Genomic DNA, 21,218 nt, shown 5'->3' with positions numbered 1-21,218 from the left:
GAAAGCGAGAACCCTTTCACAAAACAGAAACCCTTATCAACCATAAAACAAGAAGCTCTGCTATAAAGAAAGGCCTTCCTATCAGATTCTTGACAATTTGGGACCAGGTTTAAGATGTGTAAGTACTCAGATCTACTCTAAATTTTCAAGATAAGTAGAAATTCTGATCACCTCTGACATTATTATTCATTACAGTTCTCAATATGTATGAAACATTTCTTTTAAACTTTATAAAGTATTTACATGTTGCAAAATTAGTTGTATGCTTCAAGAGCAACAATTAGGTCAGTGTTATATGAATTCTTCTAGCTTCCTAGAATCACGTTATAATTTCAGAGTCTTCATCAGCCATGCTACTGGCTGCTGTTTTCATGACCATTTATTAGATTGAAGGTGATAAACTGTAATATCTGTTTTTAAATTTTCCTCTTTTCCATAAAATAATGCAGTATTTCCACCAGAAACAAGACTGACATAACTGGAGGTTTTAAAAATAATTTTTCATAAAGCTTTATTTCAGTGACTATACACCATACCAATATAAACAAATTAACACTTTCTTACTTATCCTTAACTAATTTTAAACACACAAGACTTTAATATGGCATCTAGATTTTAATGTTTATATGTAATTTTTATGGCTAGATGGGGGAGAGAAGGACTACCGCTAAAATCTCCAAATTTAATTTTCATTTTGATTGTCCTTTTGCAATTCCAAGGTATACTTAGAAATAGACACGCAGTGAGCCGAAATCATGCCTGGGCAACACAGTGAGACTCCATCTCACAAAAAAAAAAAAAAAAAAAAAAAAAAAAAAAGACGTGCATGAAGATCACGTAGCTACAAGCAGAAGATGGGAATAATTGATTCTCAGTTTCAGGTCAAGTGGCATCAATATTACAGGCTTGACAGTACAAAACTTTCACTGAACAACTGTGTACTACAGTTGCTCTACTGTTTCACAAATCATTTCTCCATCCCATATCTGGTTATAAGACAGGGGGAAAAATGATGGATAACTATTAGGAGCACGTATGTTAAGAATCCTTTGCTTCACTCATGATAGATCACCCTGATGTAGAGAGATCAGAAAGCTCTGCAAATATTAATATCAATTATAGTGTTCATATTTTGGTACCTGATGTTATTTTAAGTACTTTTTTCATTACTTCAAAAATATTGAAAAAATATCTCAACAAATATTATTTAAAAAAATTTTTAATGTGGCCTACAAGATCTTGCATGATCCTTCTTTGTCTATCTCTCCATTCACTTTTCCAGTCACTCCTCTCCACTTTCCTGTGTGCTCTAATGTCCTTCAGTTGTCTGAGGCCTTTGAGCATTTTATTCCCTCTGTCTACAAGATTTTCCTCTTTCCACTCCCCACTCCTCAATATCACTTAAATAATTTCAGATATTATCTTAAGTATCATTTACTTAAGAAAAACTCCCTAACTCCCTGTTTTAAACTCCTATTGTTTTCTGCAGTGTTCATCACCATGATAACTATTTAAAAAAGGAGTCACAAATTAGCAGCCTACTGGCTATAATAAGCTTATATTTGATTAAGTCTTATAGTTTCAAAAATCTAAGCCACTGTTTATAATGGAAAGATTACACATAAATATTACAGTAACCCTATTTAATTTATATTTATCCCTAGATGAGAGTAAAAAACTATTGACTGAAAACCCAGATTGCTTCTCATTTATATACTTAAAAATCTCTAAAATACTTTAAAATCTTTGGATATAAATGTAGTGTAACAAAATTTACTTGGCAACACTTTTGCTTTATTAAGATAAGTACTGAATAATGGAAAAGTTATAGCAGTCAACTGTCCACTCATCTGATGGTGGTATCGAACCACAACACTGATATCTGCTTTCTTTGCTCTGGTTAAGCATTTCATGAAAATATATCTGCTGCTTAGATTAATATGAACATTTGTTTTTTAGCTAAAACTTCACAATTATACTATACCTCTGACTAAAATAAGTTTTACTTCAAGTAAACTCAAAGCCTTATTGTTTTAAGAGACCAAATAAATCCTCTCAAATTCTATGCTACATAAAATATGTGTGAAAATAAATTCAGAGGTCACCAGATTCTTGTCCTACTTCCCCAAATACACTCAGAACACATTCAATCTAAACATATGAAGAACTTTTAAGTACATAAAAAATTTTCTTATATAGTCCGCTCTCTATATCTGTGGGTTCTGCATCCATGGATTTAACCAATTGCACATTGAATATATTTGGGGAATAAAAATGAATGTCTGTGTCTGTACTGAGCATGACTTTTTTTCTTGTCATTATTCCCTAAACAATATAGTATAACAACTATTTACATAGCATTTCTATTGTATTAGGCATTAAAAGTTATCATGAGATGATCTGAGGTATAAATGTGGATGTGCACAGGTTACATGCAAAGGGACTACAGCATTTGTGGATTACAGTATCTGTGGGGGGTCCTGAAACCAATCCCCCATTGATACTGGGGGACGACTGAACTTGTATTTCACTATGTATCTTGCTATAAAATGAAAATAGAATTATTCATATATACTTTTAACAGATAGAATGCTCATCAGTTAAAAATATCAAATTTGTGCCTACTGTGAACATTTGAACTTATTTATTTGAAGTTTATACTATTACTAATAAATAATATTTTGTTCAGGAATTAGGTGGCAATGTAAATGGGAAGGAAGAAGACATAGATAAGCTAGGCAGCTTTGAAAATATGTGGAAAATGTCATTCCTGTTCATCCAGTTAAGTGCTTTAATAGGACCTATCATTAATGCATTGAGATATTAGGAGCAGGGATGATGGGACTGAATTGAAGACTTAATAATAGAAGATGAAATATCTTGGGTCTTTGCATGTAGGATAACCTATTTATAAACAAAACAAATTAATTATTTCATGGAAAGATGAATTTTCAGTAAGAGAAATTAAGCAAAGAAACCCAATTGTACCAGTTGACACTACATCAACTAAATAGATTTTATTCCTATTTGAATAGCATGCTCTGAACAAAATGAGTGCTTAATAAGGTTTGACAGATGTTATGATATAGTGAATAGAAGGGATAAAATTACCAGAATTTCATTTTCTAAGGCCTAAAACAAGCAAGGTAACATCTCTTGAATGATCATTAGTAAGAATATTGTGTAAATCCTTTCAGTTTTGAATTAATAGAGAAACTTTATTCTAATCTTGTACCATCTGTAAAGTAAACCCAAAGCAAGCAATTTTAAAGATATACAGCCATAATTTTTCCTATGGAATTAAGATAGAAATATGTCAGTTGACTGTAAAATACACAGTTGCATGTGTTTTTTTAATAGACAAGCAGAGTTGCCACTAATCTCCCTATAAAGTATAAAAACAGATGCTTCACCAATGTTTAACAGGAGCATTTATGCATCAAATTAGAAAGGCAATAAATTTGCTTAATTTGAAAATGTACAATCAGCATTCCATATATATATATATATATATTTAGAACTGGCCAGAAAATATATTTTAATCCTAATCAATCATCCTATGTTTACTTTGGCAAGCTGGAAATGACAATAAATCATCTGCAAAAAATAAACAGTATTCCTAGTTTGTGAAACTAGCTTATTTATTACTGTTCAAAACAAAAAAAATGGATAACTTGATTTTCATAAAGAATCTCCCAGAAAAAATATGACCTAAACTATTTATTCATATAAGAAATAACTCACTTTAATTAAAATTTGATAAGTCAGAAAGCTGATGATAATAGCTTCAATTTTGAGGGAAGGGGGAAGAAAAAGTTTTAAATAAATCCAAGGCATTTTTCTTATTATTTTCCCACAAATAATAAAAAATTAAAAAAAAAATTTTTTTTTTGAAAGTAAAGTACCAAGTACAGATCAACCATTAAACATAAAAATGAGGTTCGGCAGTAGGTTTCTTATTTTTCTTCAGAGTAATTAATAAAGATATAATCTTAAGGGACCTTCCTTTTGTTTTTTACTTAGTTTTCAGGTAAATTTGATTCTGGGATAATGTTAAGTGAGTTTATTACCAGCAGTAACTTGGGCCTGCCTGAAAATATGGAGAACAGCAGAAGAGATGCAGTCAATAAAGTATGTGAATTTTTTCACCTAAAAAATTGAAGTTTCCGCAAAAATATAGATTTAGTTACATCCTAGGTGACGACATTAATTTCATCTTTTTAACCATAGCATCAAAGCTTATACTTATCCATTATTTCTACATTTAAACATTCAACTCCTAGGTTTACAAGTTCCTTACTGGTGAATACTCTATATAGCTTAACATACTCTCCTGCATTGCATGGCATAGAATTTCCCTGGAGTTTGATTTGTCCTCCTAAGAGGGCGGTATTTCCTTTTGTCACACTGTCAAATTGTTAGCAAGCAGCACTAGGAGGGAACAAAGTTTCATGTGAATTGTATCTTTGTATAAACATAGATTCTTAAACACCTTCCCAAGTGGCCTTTCTATACTCTCCATCACCGAAGATAAACAGCCCCTGTCCTAAGCAAAAGAGCAAATATGATATTGCCCCCACTTCCTGGCCTTTTACCCATTTAGTAGCATTACAGTGAGCTGGTATGACCCAGAGTTGTATTTACAATGCTGGGTCAGCAGAAGAGGCAGTATATGAGAGAGAGAGAATCCAGAGAGGATGATGAGGCCCAAACAGAAGAGGTGCTGAAGGCCTGGATGGTTATTTTTGTGAATGGCTTAAGAATATGTCATTATTTCATAGTCAAATTTCATTTAATGGTTCCATTTATTGAGATCTATACCTGGTAAATCGGAGAAGAGAAGAATGCACTCATTAAAGCCATTAGCCAAAAGCCGGTCCCGCAACTGCTGAAGAATTGCTACTCCAATACAGAATGGAAAAGAGGAATTCCCAAGTAGTAAGGTATCCCAGAGGTGGAAAATTTTGTGTAGTGGAAACACATCTGTAAAATGATAAAAATATAAATAAATTAAAAAACCAAAATAATAACAATTAAAACAATAACAACCTACTTTACTAGTTCTATAATTATTACCTTATGGTCAAAACTATTATTGAAGAGCTAATACTACCAAATTCTTTTAATGAAATGTTTATTTGGCTTTGAAAATTTATAGCCTCCTAAGGCATCTTAAAAAATTGATAATCAGACTGGCCAAACAGAAAATATTTTTAACCCTATTAACCATTCATAATATGTCTTTCCAGAACTTTCCAGTTATATTATTCTCACAGATTTATTTATCTAGATGAACTTTAGTGTTGTTTTAGGTACAGTAAAATGACATATCTATTATATTATCTAAACAACTGTTTTAATAAATTCCCACCAAAAATCCTATGAGCAGCTTTCTATTTTTTGCAACTGCCTTTTTCTTATTAACAATACTATGTATATCTTCCAGGCCAGTGCATAAAGATCTACTTCAAATATTATTACAGTTACCATGTAAAGCATATTTTATTTGTAAGGATGTACACTTTATTAATATTTATATTAATATTTAATTTAATAGCAAATTAAAATATTACACATTCACATAATCTGCTTAATTTCTAGAGGAATCCTAGTTTAAAAAATAAAAGTTATTGAAGAATCTCTGAAAATTAAGCCTGATTTGGTTGTAATAGTTGCCCTTATAAGCTTTATGTAAATACTACAGTTGATAATTTCTTTTTCAAAGGGGGACAGAATTTGTACAAATATCACGAAATGTACAATAGGTTTTTATTTTATAGAATTCTCACTTTGATATTCAGGGATCAGAACGATTGAAATTCTTTTCTACCCAACTCTATTATGTTAGAAATACATAAAAAGACTTACTACATCTGCTCAATGTTATTGCAAATATAAAATATGGGGAGGCATTGGCCTGTCCTTGTGCTAATACAATATCAAAAAAACCAGGGGAAGTGATACTTACGAGTAAACATGGTGAGAAACCAAGGGATGGCATAGAGCTATGAGTGGAAAAAGGGGTACAGGGAATGGATAAAGAGGAAATAAAAGAGGTAATTAGAATGATTACCAATAAACTAAATGGTAATGTAAGTTCTATGTTTCGGTCTACTTTATTGGTTAAAAAAAAGAGAATGTAGTGTTAAGTTTATGCTAAAGCTGCCTCCTTAAATGTTTTAAGTTCGGCCTAAAGGTTTCTCCATACAAAGTGAACGATAATCTAACTGGATGTGTAAACAAGACTGTAGCAAATGCTGAGCTGTCACCAATCTGGCTGTTTCTGTACCTCACTTTTGTTTCTGTAGGTCACTTTTCTTTTTCTGTCCATAAATCTTCCACCATGTGGCTATGCTGGAGTGTCTGAACCTCTTCTGGCTTGGGGGTTGCCAATTTATGAATTGGTCTTTCCTCAATTAAACTCTGTTAAATTCAATTTGTCAAAGGTTTTTCTTTTAACATAGGTAATTACAGTTATTACAAATACTCTATTATATAATGATACTATCCACATTACAAATGTAGATGACTCTTTTGCCAAAGATTATTCACAGAATATCTTCATTTCACCAAAGGATAAACTCAAGACTGTGGCTAATCCAAATGCAATACTGGGATACTAATTTCAAGGGTATATTTTACTTTTCAGGTTTGTACAGAATATTTCTGAGATTTTAAAGATCCTTGTGTTAGTTAATTGACTGGATCAGGGGATACCTAGGTATCTGGTTAAATGTTATTTGTGTGTGTGTGTGAGAGATGGTGTTTCCAGATGAGATCAGCATTGGACTCAGTAAACTGTCCTCCCCAGTGTGAGTAGGTATCATCTAATCAACTGAGAGACTGAACAAAACAAAGGTAGAGGAAGGAGGACTGTGCCTCTTCTTTTCTACCTCACTGCTTGAACCGGAACATTTCATCTAATCTTCTCTTGCCTTTAGACTAGGATTTGTATCACCAACCTCCTGGTTCTCAGGCCTTTGGAATCATAAGTACAAAGGCCTCTGGACTTTGAATTATACCACTGGCTTTCCTGGGTGTCCAGCTTGCAAACAGTATATTGTGGGATATCTCAGCCTCCATAAATGTGTGAGCCAATTACTCATAATAAATCTCCTTTATCTATACTTATATATCTCCTATTGGTTCTGTTTCTCTAGAGAACCCTAATACAGTCCTCATAAGTATTGAGGTACTCTTAACTGTATTTATTTTTTAATGTTCACAATGTCTCAATAAAAGGTGTTAAGAAGCATGTGCTTTTTGTTACCACTTTCTCAATTAACAGGATGCTTCATAACAGACTAAAAGTAATAAGAGCTAATATTACCATTATTAATAGTTTGACAAATTTATTTTCCTAAGTTTACTACCTAGAAATATATACATACACACACACATATATAGCTATATATATAGTATAAATGGTTCTATATAAATATATATAGACATACACATTTTCAAATTTTAGAAGGTTTTGGAAGTGACAAATCTTCCTTAATTTATAAAAGTAGAGTAAAAATCTCCTTTGTCAATAGTAAGTATCAAAAATCAACAATAATTTACAAAAAAAACCTGAAAAAGCACTAATTTTATTTCACTTTGTGAGTTAATACAGGCTGCTATTAAAGACTTCTTTACTACCTACAGGGTTAGTTTAAATAAATATTATTTCAGCATCTAGCAATTATGAATTTATGAGTAAAGATGTATATTGTCTGTGCATTTCACTCAATTATTTATACTATCAAGATGCCAGTCAAGAACTTTATAAGTATATGGTTTATTAAAATCTAAGTACTACATGTGAAATAAAACCCACTCATCTCCACCATATCACCATTTTTTTATAGGTTGACATTTAGATACATTTTTCTAGGGACAACATAAATGGGAAAAGGAAAAAGTACAAAGGTATATGACTTCACTGTAATGAGTAAGGGTTGTAGAAAACAATAAAATATAAATTGTTCATTTTAATTTAAATTAAAAAATAAAGTCAGCAAAATTAGTTTCATTGCTATTATTCAACATCTCTTTTAAAGACACAACATCAACATTACCTTCTCCCCTTTTGATGAAAGCTAATTGTCATTAAAAATCTTCTTCAAATTATTTCAGCAACTAGCTAACAGTGCCTTTCTCCCATACTAGTCTTTGTAATTAGCTTCATTAAGATCTATGGAAGAATTCTGCTTCTGACCAAGGTGGCATAACAGGAACCAGATTTACCTCCTGAACTGAAACACCTAAAAGTCAGACCAAATATATAAAACACCAATTTGTACATCTTACATATCAGGCAGAGAGAGTGGTACCTGAGAGAGGAGAAACAAATGAAATGAACCCTAAAATTGTCCAATTTACTGCATGCAAAGTTCCAGGCCACTGACAGGGAGGAAGAACCAGAAAGAGCTTGGTGGTTGTCCTGAGCTGAATATGCAGAGTAGGAAATCTGGAGAGACCAAGGTGGATATAATCTTCAGAAAAGTGTCCTGGAAGATGCTGCCAGAGAGACAGTTGCATAGAAAAAGCTCCAGAAGTCTGCTGAAGGTTCCCCTCAAATCTTTGCTAATTACTGGAGAGTGTGTGTGTGTGTGTGTGTGTGTATATATATATATATATACGTGTGTGTGTGTGTGTGTGTGTACACACAGAAAACATATATCTGAGTATCTGAGTGTGTACATATATATAACAAAGTGGGGCAGAAACCACTTCAAATGATCAGAGGGAAAAAATGCCAAGCTCATAAAATGCCAAGAATAGTTCATTTTCTCACTAACCAGAATGAAAAAAAAAAAAACAAAAACAAACAAACAAAAAAACAAAAAACACCCACAACTGTTATAAACAAGGCATTAGGGAGAGTAGTCAGAAGAGTACTGTTTTAGTAATGGAGCAAAATTATGCTCCAAAACCAACCTTCTCTGGCCCCATTTAATCAACCTTAAAAGCAAGCTTTGGAAGGATCAAACTGTTTCAGTGTAACTTAACTGCACCCAACCACACTCATGGTCACCCCCAAACTGCCTCCTTTTTCTACCAACACCATTATTATAGTCACTTAGGTAGAAAAATCTTAGGCATAAAAGTAAGTCTGATAGATAGTATTTTTACAGGGTCTCTTCAATCTTCTGCTTCTGTCCATTCATACTGAACTAATCTTGTTTTGGTTCTCATTCTTTCTTTCATGGACTACTGCAAATGTTTCATAATTGTTCAGTTTCTACCTGGTCCAGTATTTCCTTTAGCCAAATTGATTTTTCTAAATACACAATTGTGATGACATCATTCCCCTGCTCCCCCACATCAATACGTTTCCACTTCATACCAAATTAAGTACAATTTTGTACTCCTGCATTTAAGGCCCCTGTGAATTAGTGAAAAAGCCAAGGACTTGGAGTCAGAAAACATACATCTGAGTTTTGACTCTGACGATTACTGGATACCATGCCTTGGTCAAGTCAGTTAACCTCTGTGAATCCCAGATCTTCATTTTTTGAAATAGGAAAACTAGTGTCTGTCTTAACTATGTCATAGAGATGGTGTCATGTAGAAATAATATATGTGAAAATGCTTTGGAAACAGTAACAACCTGCAAATTTAAAGTAGTATTATTATTAATATCAGAATAAGAAATGGCATCAGACTAAATTTCTTTGCACCTTCCCACTTGCCTACACATGTTCTACTTCCCTCAAAGGCAGATTTACTATGATCTGAACACACTACTTTCCTAACGACGCATTTTGCATTTTCTTCTTTGAATGCTCTTTCTTGATCATTTCCATCAATCAAAGCTCTACAAGATTTTTCCAAGACTGCCTCAAATGCCATTTGTTCTGTGAAAACTTTTTGTATATTTTTTATGATACCTATCCCACTATAGTTTGTATCATATATAATATAGTTGTATTATATATAATTATAGTAATAATTTTTATATTATAATTACTTATCACAACATACTATACTATACTTAATTCTGGGTATATTCATTCACTCTTTCATTCATTCATGCTTGCTTTTGTTCATTTATTCAATATGAAATGCTTTGGGTTATATGCCATGTGCCCCACTCTGGCAGAAGAGTCAGACATATGAACAGATACCTAAAATGCTTTACTATTAAGTGCAACAATACAAATTCTGTATAAGGTAATGGCAGCAAAGTTACAGTAGCTTATGGCCTTTCCTATCATATTCTCTGCAGGAGAATGATAGGATTCTTGTGAGTAAATGTTATTTTACTCATTTACTCATTAATTCAATATTTTCTAAGTGCCGAATACATGCCAGATCTGTGTTAGGTGATAGAATATAGCAGTGAACAAAGCATAGTTCCAGGCTGTAGGGAGCTTACAATAAGAGCAGTAGATATTCATTAAATATTCTCTCAACCCACTCCAATCAAGTTCTTGCCTCCAACTCACCACTGAAACTGTTCTTACCTTGGTCATCAATAATTTCTATGTCATTAAATCTAATGGCCAATTCTCAATTGCAATCTTTCTTTACCAATCAGCAGGATTTGACATAGTTGACTATTCTCACTTATTCAGAACACTTTATTCCCTCCACTTGGCTTCCAAAACACCGTACTCACCTAGTTTTGTTCTTATCTTTCTGACTGCTCCTTGTCCATCTCCTTTGTTGGTTCCTCTTCCTCTCTCTGACTCTCTACCTGGAGTCTCCCAGGTTCAGTTCTTAGATATCTTTTCTATTTTTGTCCAAATAATAACTGTATAGTTTGAGGGCCCTCATATTTATAGCTCCATCCCTAAACATCTCCTACAAATTCTGAAACTGTGTATCCAAATGCCTGTCACCTCCACTTGCATGTCTAACAGATACACATATCCTAAAATTAGCTCCTGAGACTTCCTTCAAAATCTATACCTCTAAGTATAGTATTCCAAATCTCAGTTAGAAGCAACTCTACCCTTTCAATTGCTCAGGTACGTGACTCCTCTCTTCCTCACACACTGTGTATTTGTCACCAGTAGTCCTGCTGGCTCTACCTTCAAAATATATGCAGGATATGAAAACTTCCCACTACTTCCACTGCTAATATCTTGATTCAAGTCAACACTATCTCTTGCCTAGATTACTGGAATAGTCCATGACTAGTTTTGTAGATTCCTTTCTTGTCCATCCTTGGATTTCTCTCAGCATAGCAGCCAGAATGACCTTGTTAAAATGTTTACATGAGACATCACTCCTCTGCTCAAAAGCATCAGTGGCTTTCCACCTCTAACAATAAAAGCCAAAGTCCTAACGATGATCAATAAAACTATGTAATATGGCCCTCTATTACCTATTTGGCCTTATCTTCTTGTTCATTGTGCTCTAGTCACAATAGTCTGCTGGCTGCTCCTTCACGTCTCTGGTACGCTTCCACATCAGGGCTGTAGCAACTGCTGCTGCTTCTGCTTGGATTGCTCTTTCCCTTACTTTCTTAAAGCATTTATTCATAAGTCAGCTTTTCTGTGAGGTTTTCTTGGCTACCTTATTTCAAAATTCATGGTCAGGCGAGGTGGCTCACTCCTACAATCCCAGCACTTTGGAAGGTCAAAGCGGGAGGACTGCTTGACCCAAGAATTCAAGACCAGCCTGGGTAACATAGGGAGACCTCATATCTACAAAAAATTTAAAAAGTAGATGGGTATGGTGGCACATGCCTATGGTCCCAGCTACTTGGGAGGCTGAGGAGGATTACTTGAGCCCAGGAGGTTGAGACTGCAATGAGCCATAACCATACCACTGCACTCCAGCATGGGTGACAGAGCAAGACCTTGTCTCAGAAATAAATAAATAACGAAAACTCAATCTCTCCTTTACCTGAGCACATAACATCCATACCTCTGCCTTAGCTTTTTTATTTTAATTAGAACTTACCACTACCTACCAATATAGTATATTTATCTTCATTATTGTCTATCTACTTTAGAATATGAGGGCAGAGATTTTTGTCTATCTCTTATTTTATTGCTGACATATTATCCACGGCATAGAAAAATGTCTGGCACATAATAGGCACACAAATATTTGTTGAAAGGATCATTCAAATATTTGTTGAAAGAATGAATGAAAAACACAATGAAGATAAATGAAAGTGATTAAGGATCCAAATAGTCATGAGATTATATACTTTCTTAAGAAGTTTTTCAACAAATATGAAATAATGAGAAAATGAGTTAGTCCTTCCTTGCTTAATATTGGGGAAAAATCCTTCATATTAAATAGCAGGATATATTTAAAAAATTAAAATTCAGATTTTGTTATATACCTATACTTTGACAATAATTATAAAAAATTATTTAAAATAAGCAAAACAAAGCTTATTCTAATGATATTTGAAAAGTAATAATTAGTTCAAGTTGAATAAATATCTTTAATATAACATGTAACAGCTCCTAGGTGCTTACCAGAACCAGTTATCTCTTACCAATTAAGGATAATTAAGATTAATAAATAAGTAATGTACTCTGTGAGATGGCAATGCCTATTACTTTTTCTTTCTATATTTCTCCCTTTTAAAATCTTGATATTTTCATCTTAATTGATCAGGATATTGGCACAGCTTCATAATATAGCCTGATACAAAAAAGACATCAAGATACAATAATTTTGAATACCAGGCAGGTTTTAATTAAAAAGAAAAGCAATTTAATATTAGAGATATTATTAGCTATTTCCTAATTTAATAGAAAGTAAAATCTAATGAAAAGAAATCAAACATACTCCAAGAATTTTCTCCAGATCATGAAATTACATACAATTCATTTGGTGTAGTGCTATTCTACACAGTCAGCTAAGTAAATACTGCCCCCTAGCAATATCAAGCAAGAGTAGTGATATTTAGCATTTCATGAGATCCTTCCATGCGGTCTGGTAATGTCAAATTTAGAACCATCAATAGGAAAAACAAAGGCAGGGGGATAATTTTCTTGATTTTGAAAAGCAGAAAATTACATTTTACTACTACAAAGGGGAGTCCCTTTCTATTGATTTTCTTAATCCACATCCTTTATAAGCATGCTATATTGTCTATCTTAAGTCAGAAGTATTTTCATATTTAAATTATTATACGCCTTCACTGTAATACATATTGACCATGAATTTAATGCTTTTGCAATGATTCTCTATATGTACATTAGGGAAACATACATATAGACATTCCAGAAAAGAATGTGTAAATATCTGCACTTTGTGACCTGATAAAGTTATCTCCTTGAACCTTTAGGATGATTGTGAAGACTAGTTAATGGATCTAGAACACCTGGCATAGGCATTTAGTAGACTTAAATATAGGAGTTACAATGATCACCCAGAATCTTTAGTAATGGAAAAGTATTTTAACAAGCCAAAGTTCTGAGGTAACCTCATTAAGTCATATAACAAAAGATATACTTTTTTTTTTTTTTTTTTTTTTTTTTTTTTTTTTTTTTTTACTAGGAAAGGTATGACCAGAAGGTAAAAAGAATAGACTCCTAGACATTGTGTAAAATATTTTACTTATCAGTAAGAATTATTTCATCATTATCAATTAATTATTCTCAACTATGCTTAAAAACACTAATAAGAAAACAGAAGAATGATGGAATCATCTACAAGGATAGTACAGTATTAAATCATCATTATTATGCCATTCTTCATTTTTCTTTTTGTGCTAGCCGTAGTATTGCACCATCTTTCAAGAATATATGAAAGATGTACAGAGACACCATCATAATAGATTTTTTGTTGTTTTTTTACGTTTTCATTGAACACAGCTAAAGATTGAGAATTTTTCATTTTCCACCTTTGTTATTCAGAAGAAAAGAGGAAAATGTTTCTTAACAGAGGACAATGTTTTACAATTACTGGACTCATCAGAAGATGAATACAAAAAGATAGCAACAGTTTAACTCAAGTCGAATGGTAAAATTAGTTATATAAGTGATACCGCAAATTGTGAGTGCTCAGATGACAATCTCTTAGGTGAATTTCCTCAAACATAGCTATCAGAGTAAACAATAAATAAGTCTAGAATTCTCATTCAGTCAGTCATTCAAAGTTAAGGGCCTCACCACACGATATTGTGCAACAAGAAACCTGGGCCATTTTACTTTGCTAAAAGGATATATGAAAGTAATATTTGATTTTTTAATGATATTTGTGCACCAAAATTTTTTTGATACAGTTTAAGCAAATAAATGCTATAGGTGTATGTGTTTGCAATGTAATTATAAAGAAATAAATGATATAGAAATAAAAATTAAATTTATTCTAATTTGTGTTCATAAATCTAAAAATGAAAATGTTTTCAAATTATGGAATAAAAGACAGCTGTTCTTTAACAAAGTTATGAGCTCTGTCAATGTTTCATTTTGATGATTGTGTTTTAACCATGCAAGTGCAAGAAGAACCAGAAATCAGCTAGAACCTATGAGAGACAGACATATTTGAAATCTGGAATCAGTATTTACATGATGGATATCCTTCAGGCTCATGTATGACAGCTGAACAGTAAATTCAAAGGACACATACACATATATATTTTCACATATATACATATATACTTTCAAAATAAGGAATATATGACATAAAATTTTGGGTTTGTTGTATTTAAATTCTTACTAAATATTTTAATACAGTTTTTTTACTATGTTTTATTCCACTTCTGCAAATTATTCACAAAATGACTTAAATATAGAACAGTAATGTAAAAGATCCCTTGGACTCAAAAAGTAAATGGTTAATTTTTTTCCCCTGTATACCAAAAATTATATTAGTTACATCTTTTATAGGTCATGAGTTCCCTAAATAAAAAAAGAAACAAATAAAAAATAACTAACTGTATAAACATACCTTTTATTATTTATTCTTAGTTGGCTTACAATATTGAACTAAAGAACTATACACCGAAAACTTACAAGAAAATTAGTTGGATAATTTAATGGTTCTGAGATCTACATTATCATTTTTGGGAAAGATTAGCTATAATTCCAGAATACATTTCAATTATTTCATTGATTACCACAAAAAACTTTTCAAAAATTTCAAACAATTCATTCTAATTTACTTTAAGTAAAAGAAAAACTATAAAACATGTTATGTAGCACTTTGTGGGAAATAGAGAAGTACCTTAAAAATGAAGCAATTAAAAAGATTAAAATTCAAAGTGGCAGAAAATCTTCATCAATTCAGACAACTATGCAAGTCTTTATTATTATTAGTACCATACCTCCTCAGACAGATTATTCATTAACTGACGTAGCAAAATAATATATCCATTATAGCTTGTAATATAATGTTCTTTTAAATATGAATCATATTAATATAATCAAATAAATAATGCAACATGACCAAATTATAATAATATTAATTAAAGAACAATGCCCCTTAACAGTTATAGTGTGCCTGGAACTGTGTTGAATAGTTTATATGCATTCTCTAATTTAATCACCATTATGAGGTAGAATTTATTATAATGTACATCAATGGTAAGAGGATTGTAGGTAAAAAACCAAAACTAAAACTAAAAAAAGATTATGTGATTTGCATATGGAATAGCAAGAATTTAGAACCCTGGGCATTTGGCACAAGTGTCTGAGTACTTAACCTCTATACCAGCCTTCTTAAATTTTGGTCACAGGCCTCTGGCGGTCCTTGAGACCTTTCAGGGGTCCACCAATTCAAAGCTATTTTCATAATGATAGTAAGATGATTTGCTCTTTTTACTGGATTGATATTTGTGCTAGTGGTGCAAAGCCACTGGTAGATAAAACTGCTGGTATCTTACCACAATTTAAGGCATAGACACCAAAGTATAATAATGGTCATGTGAAGGAGTAAAAATTATTAAATTTATTAAACATCTCTTTTAAAATTTGTGAAATGAAATGGAAGTAAGTGTAAAGTACTTGTTCTATCTACTGAAGTACAAAGAGGTAAAGCACTTGGGTAATCATCTGTGAGCTAACATTGATGGTTTTTGCGAGAAATACTATGTTTATTTGAAAGAATGACAATGATTTTTTTAAATGTACAAAGTGAAACAGTTACTTTAAGAAAAAATAAGAGCTTTTAGGCAAAGATTAAAATTTTGGAAATATATTATCTGCCACTGTGAAATTGGTAGGTTCCCAATACTTAATCACTTTTTGGAAGAGATCTATTGTGATATTAATAACTGCGATTTAAAAAATATTATATAAGGAAATGCTTCATAGTTGGAAGATCTGTGTAACTCAGTGAATCAATATTTTTCAAATTACCAATTCATGACACTACAAAATTATGTATGAGTAAAAGAGTCATTTAAATTGCAAGATAGAGTGATGGATTTTAGTATAACACAGTATGAGGAGTTCATCGACATGGCTTTAGAATGTACATAGCAACTAGCTTTAAGAAACAATGAGGTCAGGAGCGGTGGTTCATGCTTGTAATCCCAGCACTTTGGGAGACCAAGCAGGTGGATCACTTGAGGTCAGGAGTTCAAGACCAGCCTGGCCAACATGGTGAAACCCTATCTCTACTAAAAATACAAAAAAAAAAAAAAAAAAAAAAATTAGCCAGGCATGGTGGCAACCACCCATAATCCCAGTTACTTGGGAGGCTGAGGCAGGAGAATCACTTGAACCCAGGAGGCAGAGGTTGCAGTGAGCCGAGATCAATGCACTTCCAGCCTGGGTGATGGAATGAGACTTCATGTCCTTTGTAGGGACATGGATGCAGCTGGAAACCATCATTCTCTGCAAACTATTGCAAGAACAGAAAACCAAACACCACATGTTCTCACTCGTAGGTGGGAATTGAACAATGAGGACACTTGGACACAGGAAGGGGAACAACACACACTGGGGCCTGTTGTGGGGTAGGGGGAGGGGGAGGGATAGTGTTAGGAGATATACCTAATGTAAATGATGAGTTAATGGGTACAGCACACCAACATGGAACACGTATACATATGTAACAAACCTGCACGTTGTGTATATGTACCCTAGAACTTAAACTATATTTAAAAAAAAAAAAAAGACACCACTGCTCTGAGACATTTAAGAAACTACCACTATCTGAGAAACTATTTACATGTCTGTGTGAGGTCACATTTTCTTCATATACTTAAACAAGTAAAAAGATTATAAAAATGTAAAAGATTATAAAAAAGGTAAAACAATACCACTATTGCATTTTTGGGGAAAAATGTAACTATTTCTAAGAAAAATACATTATTTTGGTTAACATGCAATGAGTTTGTTACTGTTATTTTTAAATGAGTTAATACATAAATATATTTTAAATCTCTAAAAATATAGATAGCTATAACCCATATAAACAAAAACTCTTTGAGGTCCTCAGTAATTTTTCAGAATATAAAGGGGTTCTGAGAGCAAAATGTTTTAGAACTGCTGCATTTTGCCATACTTCCTTTCACCTGTTTCTGGATAGCATAAGGAATCATTAGATTAGAAACAGATGTGGGGGGGTAATGGAAATGAAGATTTACTGAATTGGAAAACTTGCTAGATATTTAACTTGTGTATATAGTTTTTTGGCTAGAAAGTACCAAAATGTCATTTTATCATCCCTGATACTATTAATAGCCACTTTGATTTCTAAGATCTGGGCACTTTCTGAAAGGTAATCAAGCTTCACTACGAGAAAGAGACTTTAATAAGCCGTTTGTATTCAAAGGCCTTAATGGATCCAATGCCAGTAGAATGGAGTTTGTACTAATGCTGGGGAAACCATAGCAGCTACCAGACAAGAGGACACATCACAGGACTCTTCAGAGAGACTACAACAGGTTAGTAGGACTCTTATTATAAGATATTCTACAAAGGACATGGATGCAGCTGGAAACCATCATTCTTAGCAAACTATCACAAGAACAGAAAACCAAACACCGCATGTTCTCACTCATAGGTGGGAACTGAACAATGAGATCACTTGGACTCAGGAAGGGGAACATCACACACCGGGGCCTATCATGGGGAGGGGGAAGGGGGGAGGGATTGCATTGGGAGTTATACCTGATGTAAATGACGAGTTGATGGGTGCAGCACACCAACATGGCACAAGTATACATATGTAACAAACCTGCACGTTATGCACATGTACCCTACAACTTAAAGTATTATAATAATAAATAAATTTAAAAAAAAAAGATATTCTAAATAAAGTGGATATTCCTGTTTTTTCCTGTAATTACATCTTTATAAAATCTGAAAAGCTCATTGTTAGTATTCTCTTTAGACTAAAATCTAAAATTTATTTCTGTAACAACATAATGAAGGTAAGGAACAAATGAAGGAACAAATACATAATTGTTTCTGAGCGGTTTAACTCTGCTGAATATAAATTTTGAAAAGATCGTGATAAGCTTTTAAGTAGTATAAGCATCCTTTCAGATTGCAGTTAAATGACAATGGCTTTACGAGCATATCATGGAATTTGTTAGCTTTATCTTTAGCTGTGACAGTAGGTTGAAAAGGCACATATAGTACTGATAGACTCCTTATCATTTCTTTTAATGGTTACCTGACAACTCTTCATAATTTGCAAGCTGAATACTATTCACAGAATTTCAGGAAAACGGTTCCCTTAAGAATGAATCATACTTTCCTGTTCTCATTTTAAACGAGGCCTACTATACTTTTAAAAGCCGAAACACATATCAAGACAAAAATGATAAATATCAGCCTGTCCCCAATTTTATAAAATACACATTATTCACTCTATTTATATGAAAATCACATAACTATCATGAAATGTATAATCTACGCATCACATCAGTGTACAATATTTTTAACTACTCAGGCTTTAGCAGTGCTCAGTATTCAGAGTTCCGTGACCCAGAGCAAAAAGGAAAAAAGCCAGAAATCACAATCTCTACTGCAATGGAAGCCGATGAAAGATTAATGAGGGCTTACTTTGATAGGTTTAGTTCTTGAGTAGCAAACGTGGTTTGGTAAATGATTATCAAAGTACCCACTCTTCTCCTTGATAAATCTAGCCTGTACTGTTGTTAGAGGCATAGAAAGTTGCCTCAATAATTACTTTAAAGGTAGAACATTAAAGACAATCATTCAGAATTTAAAAAAAATGCTATATACACAACTAATAAAATAGAACTAAAATGTTATTAATAGAGTTAGAAAAATGTTTTAAAAAGTCCTCCATTTCATCATGCCCCTCCCACAAGTACTCACTGTCAATAATGTCTACATTAAAACATTAAATCTGTTCACAAAATTGAACTTAAAAAAGGCCTCATCATTTTTATATTATCCACAGACTTGAAAAACAGCTCAATTAAAAAATACACACAAAGAAAAAGATTTGAAAAAACAGTCTTCCTATTAACATTTTAGCTTTCTTTGTGAAAAAACTTTGCCCACTCTCTGTGACAAGAAAAGAGTTGTAGATGGGACTCTTCTTCAGGTTAAGATATATTGTTTCCCCTTATTTCTTTCTGTTTACTCTCAAATTCCTAACAAGTGACAGAATCATTTGCTAGAGGACATTCAGAAATACATGTGAATTAATTACTCAGAAATGAGTGTAGAGGCATTTTTTTGTAATGATGATGAGAGGACTGCTACTGGCAATGAGTGGTTGGGAGTCAGGGATGCTCAGCATTTGCCATGTGCTGGATATTCCTATCCCACAAAGAATTACTTCTCACCCCATATGACTTACAATTGTCTCTGAAGACTAATCACACTACTATTGATAGTAGCGGGGGCAGAAAAATCCCTGGCAGATAGGGCAAGTCCCCAGTGTAATCTAATTTAAACCAAAGACAGTTTAACGTATGAAAACCAAGATACAGATCTCATATAAATCTACAGCGTGGATTGAGAACCTCTCCTTCTGTTTGGCACACTTTCCTCTGATTGATCCCTACCATTCACCTATTTTACATACACCTCCCCTTCCGTAATTAGTTTTTTAAACTGCTGTGGCCATCTTTGAGTGGTGCCTTTTTTGTTGTTGTTGTTAGTTTTTTTTGCATACTCACAAACCAATTAGCACATCACTCCCATTCTGAGCACATAAAAGCCCCAGGCTCAGCCACACTCTGGGCTACCCACTTTTAGGTGGTGGGAAGACTACCCAACTTCAGGTAAGGGGGCTGTCCAACTCAGGCTTCCTTCTTTGCTGAGAGCTGTTTTGTTACTCAGTAAAACTCTTTGCCTCACTCACCTGCTGGTTGTCACTCACCCTTATTCTTGGACATGGGAAAAGAACTCAGGATCTGCCAAACAGCGAGTGCAAAGAAAGCTATAACCCTGTAGCACTACCCTCCTGCTTGCCAAGCAATGGGAGAAGGGACCTCTGGGCACCATACACCTCCATTCGTTGGGCTCATGGTTTCTCTCTTGTAATGTAATCCACTATATATGCAGGTATCATCTGGGTCCTTGATGTTGTCTCCAAAGGATTTGAGAGCAAGAGAAACCAACACAAATATGCTAATGTTCATGCTGCTTGCTGTACTGTTAGTGATAAATCCTTGGTCTCTAGCCCAGGAATCTGGCATTTTCTACCAGTATCCAGAAAACAGTAACAGGCTAACTTATAAGTTTTCAAGGAGGGTACAATCAAATCTCAGATTTGAAAGGTTCCCTGACTTAATGCCTAAATAAAATGAGCATTCCCTCTAAATAATGCTAAAACATTAGAACATATTTTAACTGATTCCCACCTACTTTTACCTTTCATGTTATTATTTAGAATTTTATTTTCACCTTATTATTAGCCCTTCCTAAAGTGGATTTATACATATTTAGGTCACTTTTTATACGATTTATAAACTTGTAGTATTTGATGACTGATAATATTTAAAGAGGGTGGAACAGTGTTTGGTACACAGTAAACATTTAATATGTATTCACACTAATTATGTTTTAACAATATTTTTAGCTCAACATTGTTTCTTACATCATACTCATTCGGAACTCAATTTTCTGATTAAAGTTATTTATCCTTGTGTGTTTCCTTTCTTAATATTATCTCTGTTCATGAATATGTCTAAGGATTTGTATCGGATTGTTTTTATAATTCTACACATTATATTTTAAAGAGATGAAGTGTTGCTATGTTGTTTTGGTCTCAAACTCATAGCCTCAAGTGATCCTCCTGCCTCAGCCTTTCAAGCACAAGTCACCACACTTGGTTTCCACACATACTTATCTACATAAATGTTTTCTGTTTCTGTT

At 33.2% G+C, this 21,218-nt stretch overlaps 1 protein-coding gene across 1 annotated transcript in view; it reads right to left on the bottom strand.

Annotated features, from left to right (window-relative positions):
• The window catches only part of TBCK (TBC1 domain containing kinase), a 245,377-nt gene that overhangs the window by 120,577 nt on the left and 103,582 nt on the right, over nucleotides 1–21,218 (bottom strand). Inside the window, exons 21-22 of the mRNA XM_011966312.1 lie at nucleotides 5,969–6,005; nucleotides 4,822–4,983 (exon numbers count right to left, since the gene is read on the bottom strand). Of these exons, the coding sequence (XP_011821702.1) occupies nucleotides 4,822–4,983; nucleotides 5,969–6,005 (199 nt within the window). The remainder of the gene's footprint in view (nucleotides 1–4,821; nucleotides 4,984–5,968; nucleotides 6,006–21,218) is intronic.

The sequence above is a fragment of the Mandrillus leucophaeus genome, unplaced genomic scaffold, assembly GCF_000951045.1.
Source record: "Mandrillus leucophaeus isolate KB7577 unplaced genomic scaffold, Mleu.le_1.0 Scaffold756, whole genome shotgun sequence".
NCBI lineage: Eukaryota > Metazoa > Chordata > Mammalia > Primates > Cercopithecidae > Mandrillus > Mandrillus leucophaeus.
Note: the sequence above shows the minus strand (reverse complement) of the source record. Positions and strands in the feature narration are given on the sequence as shown.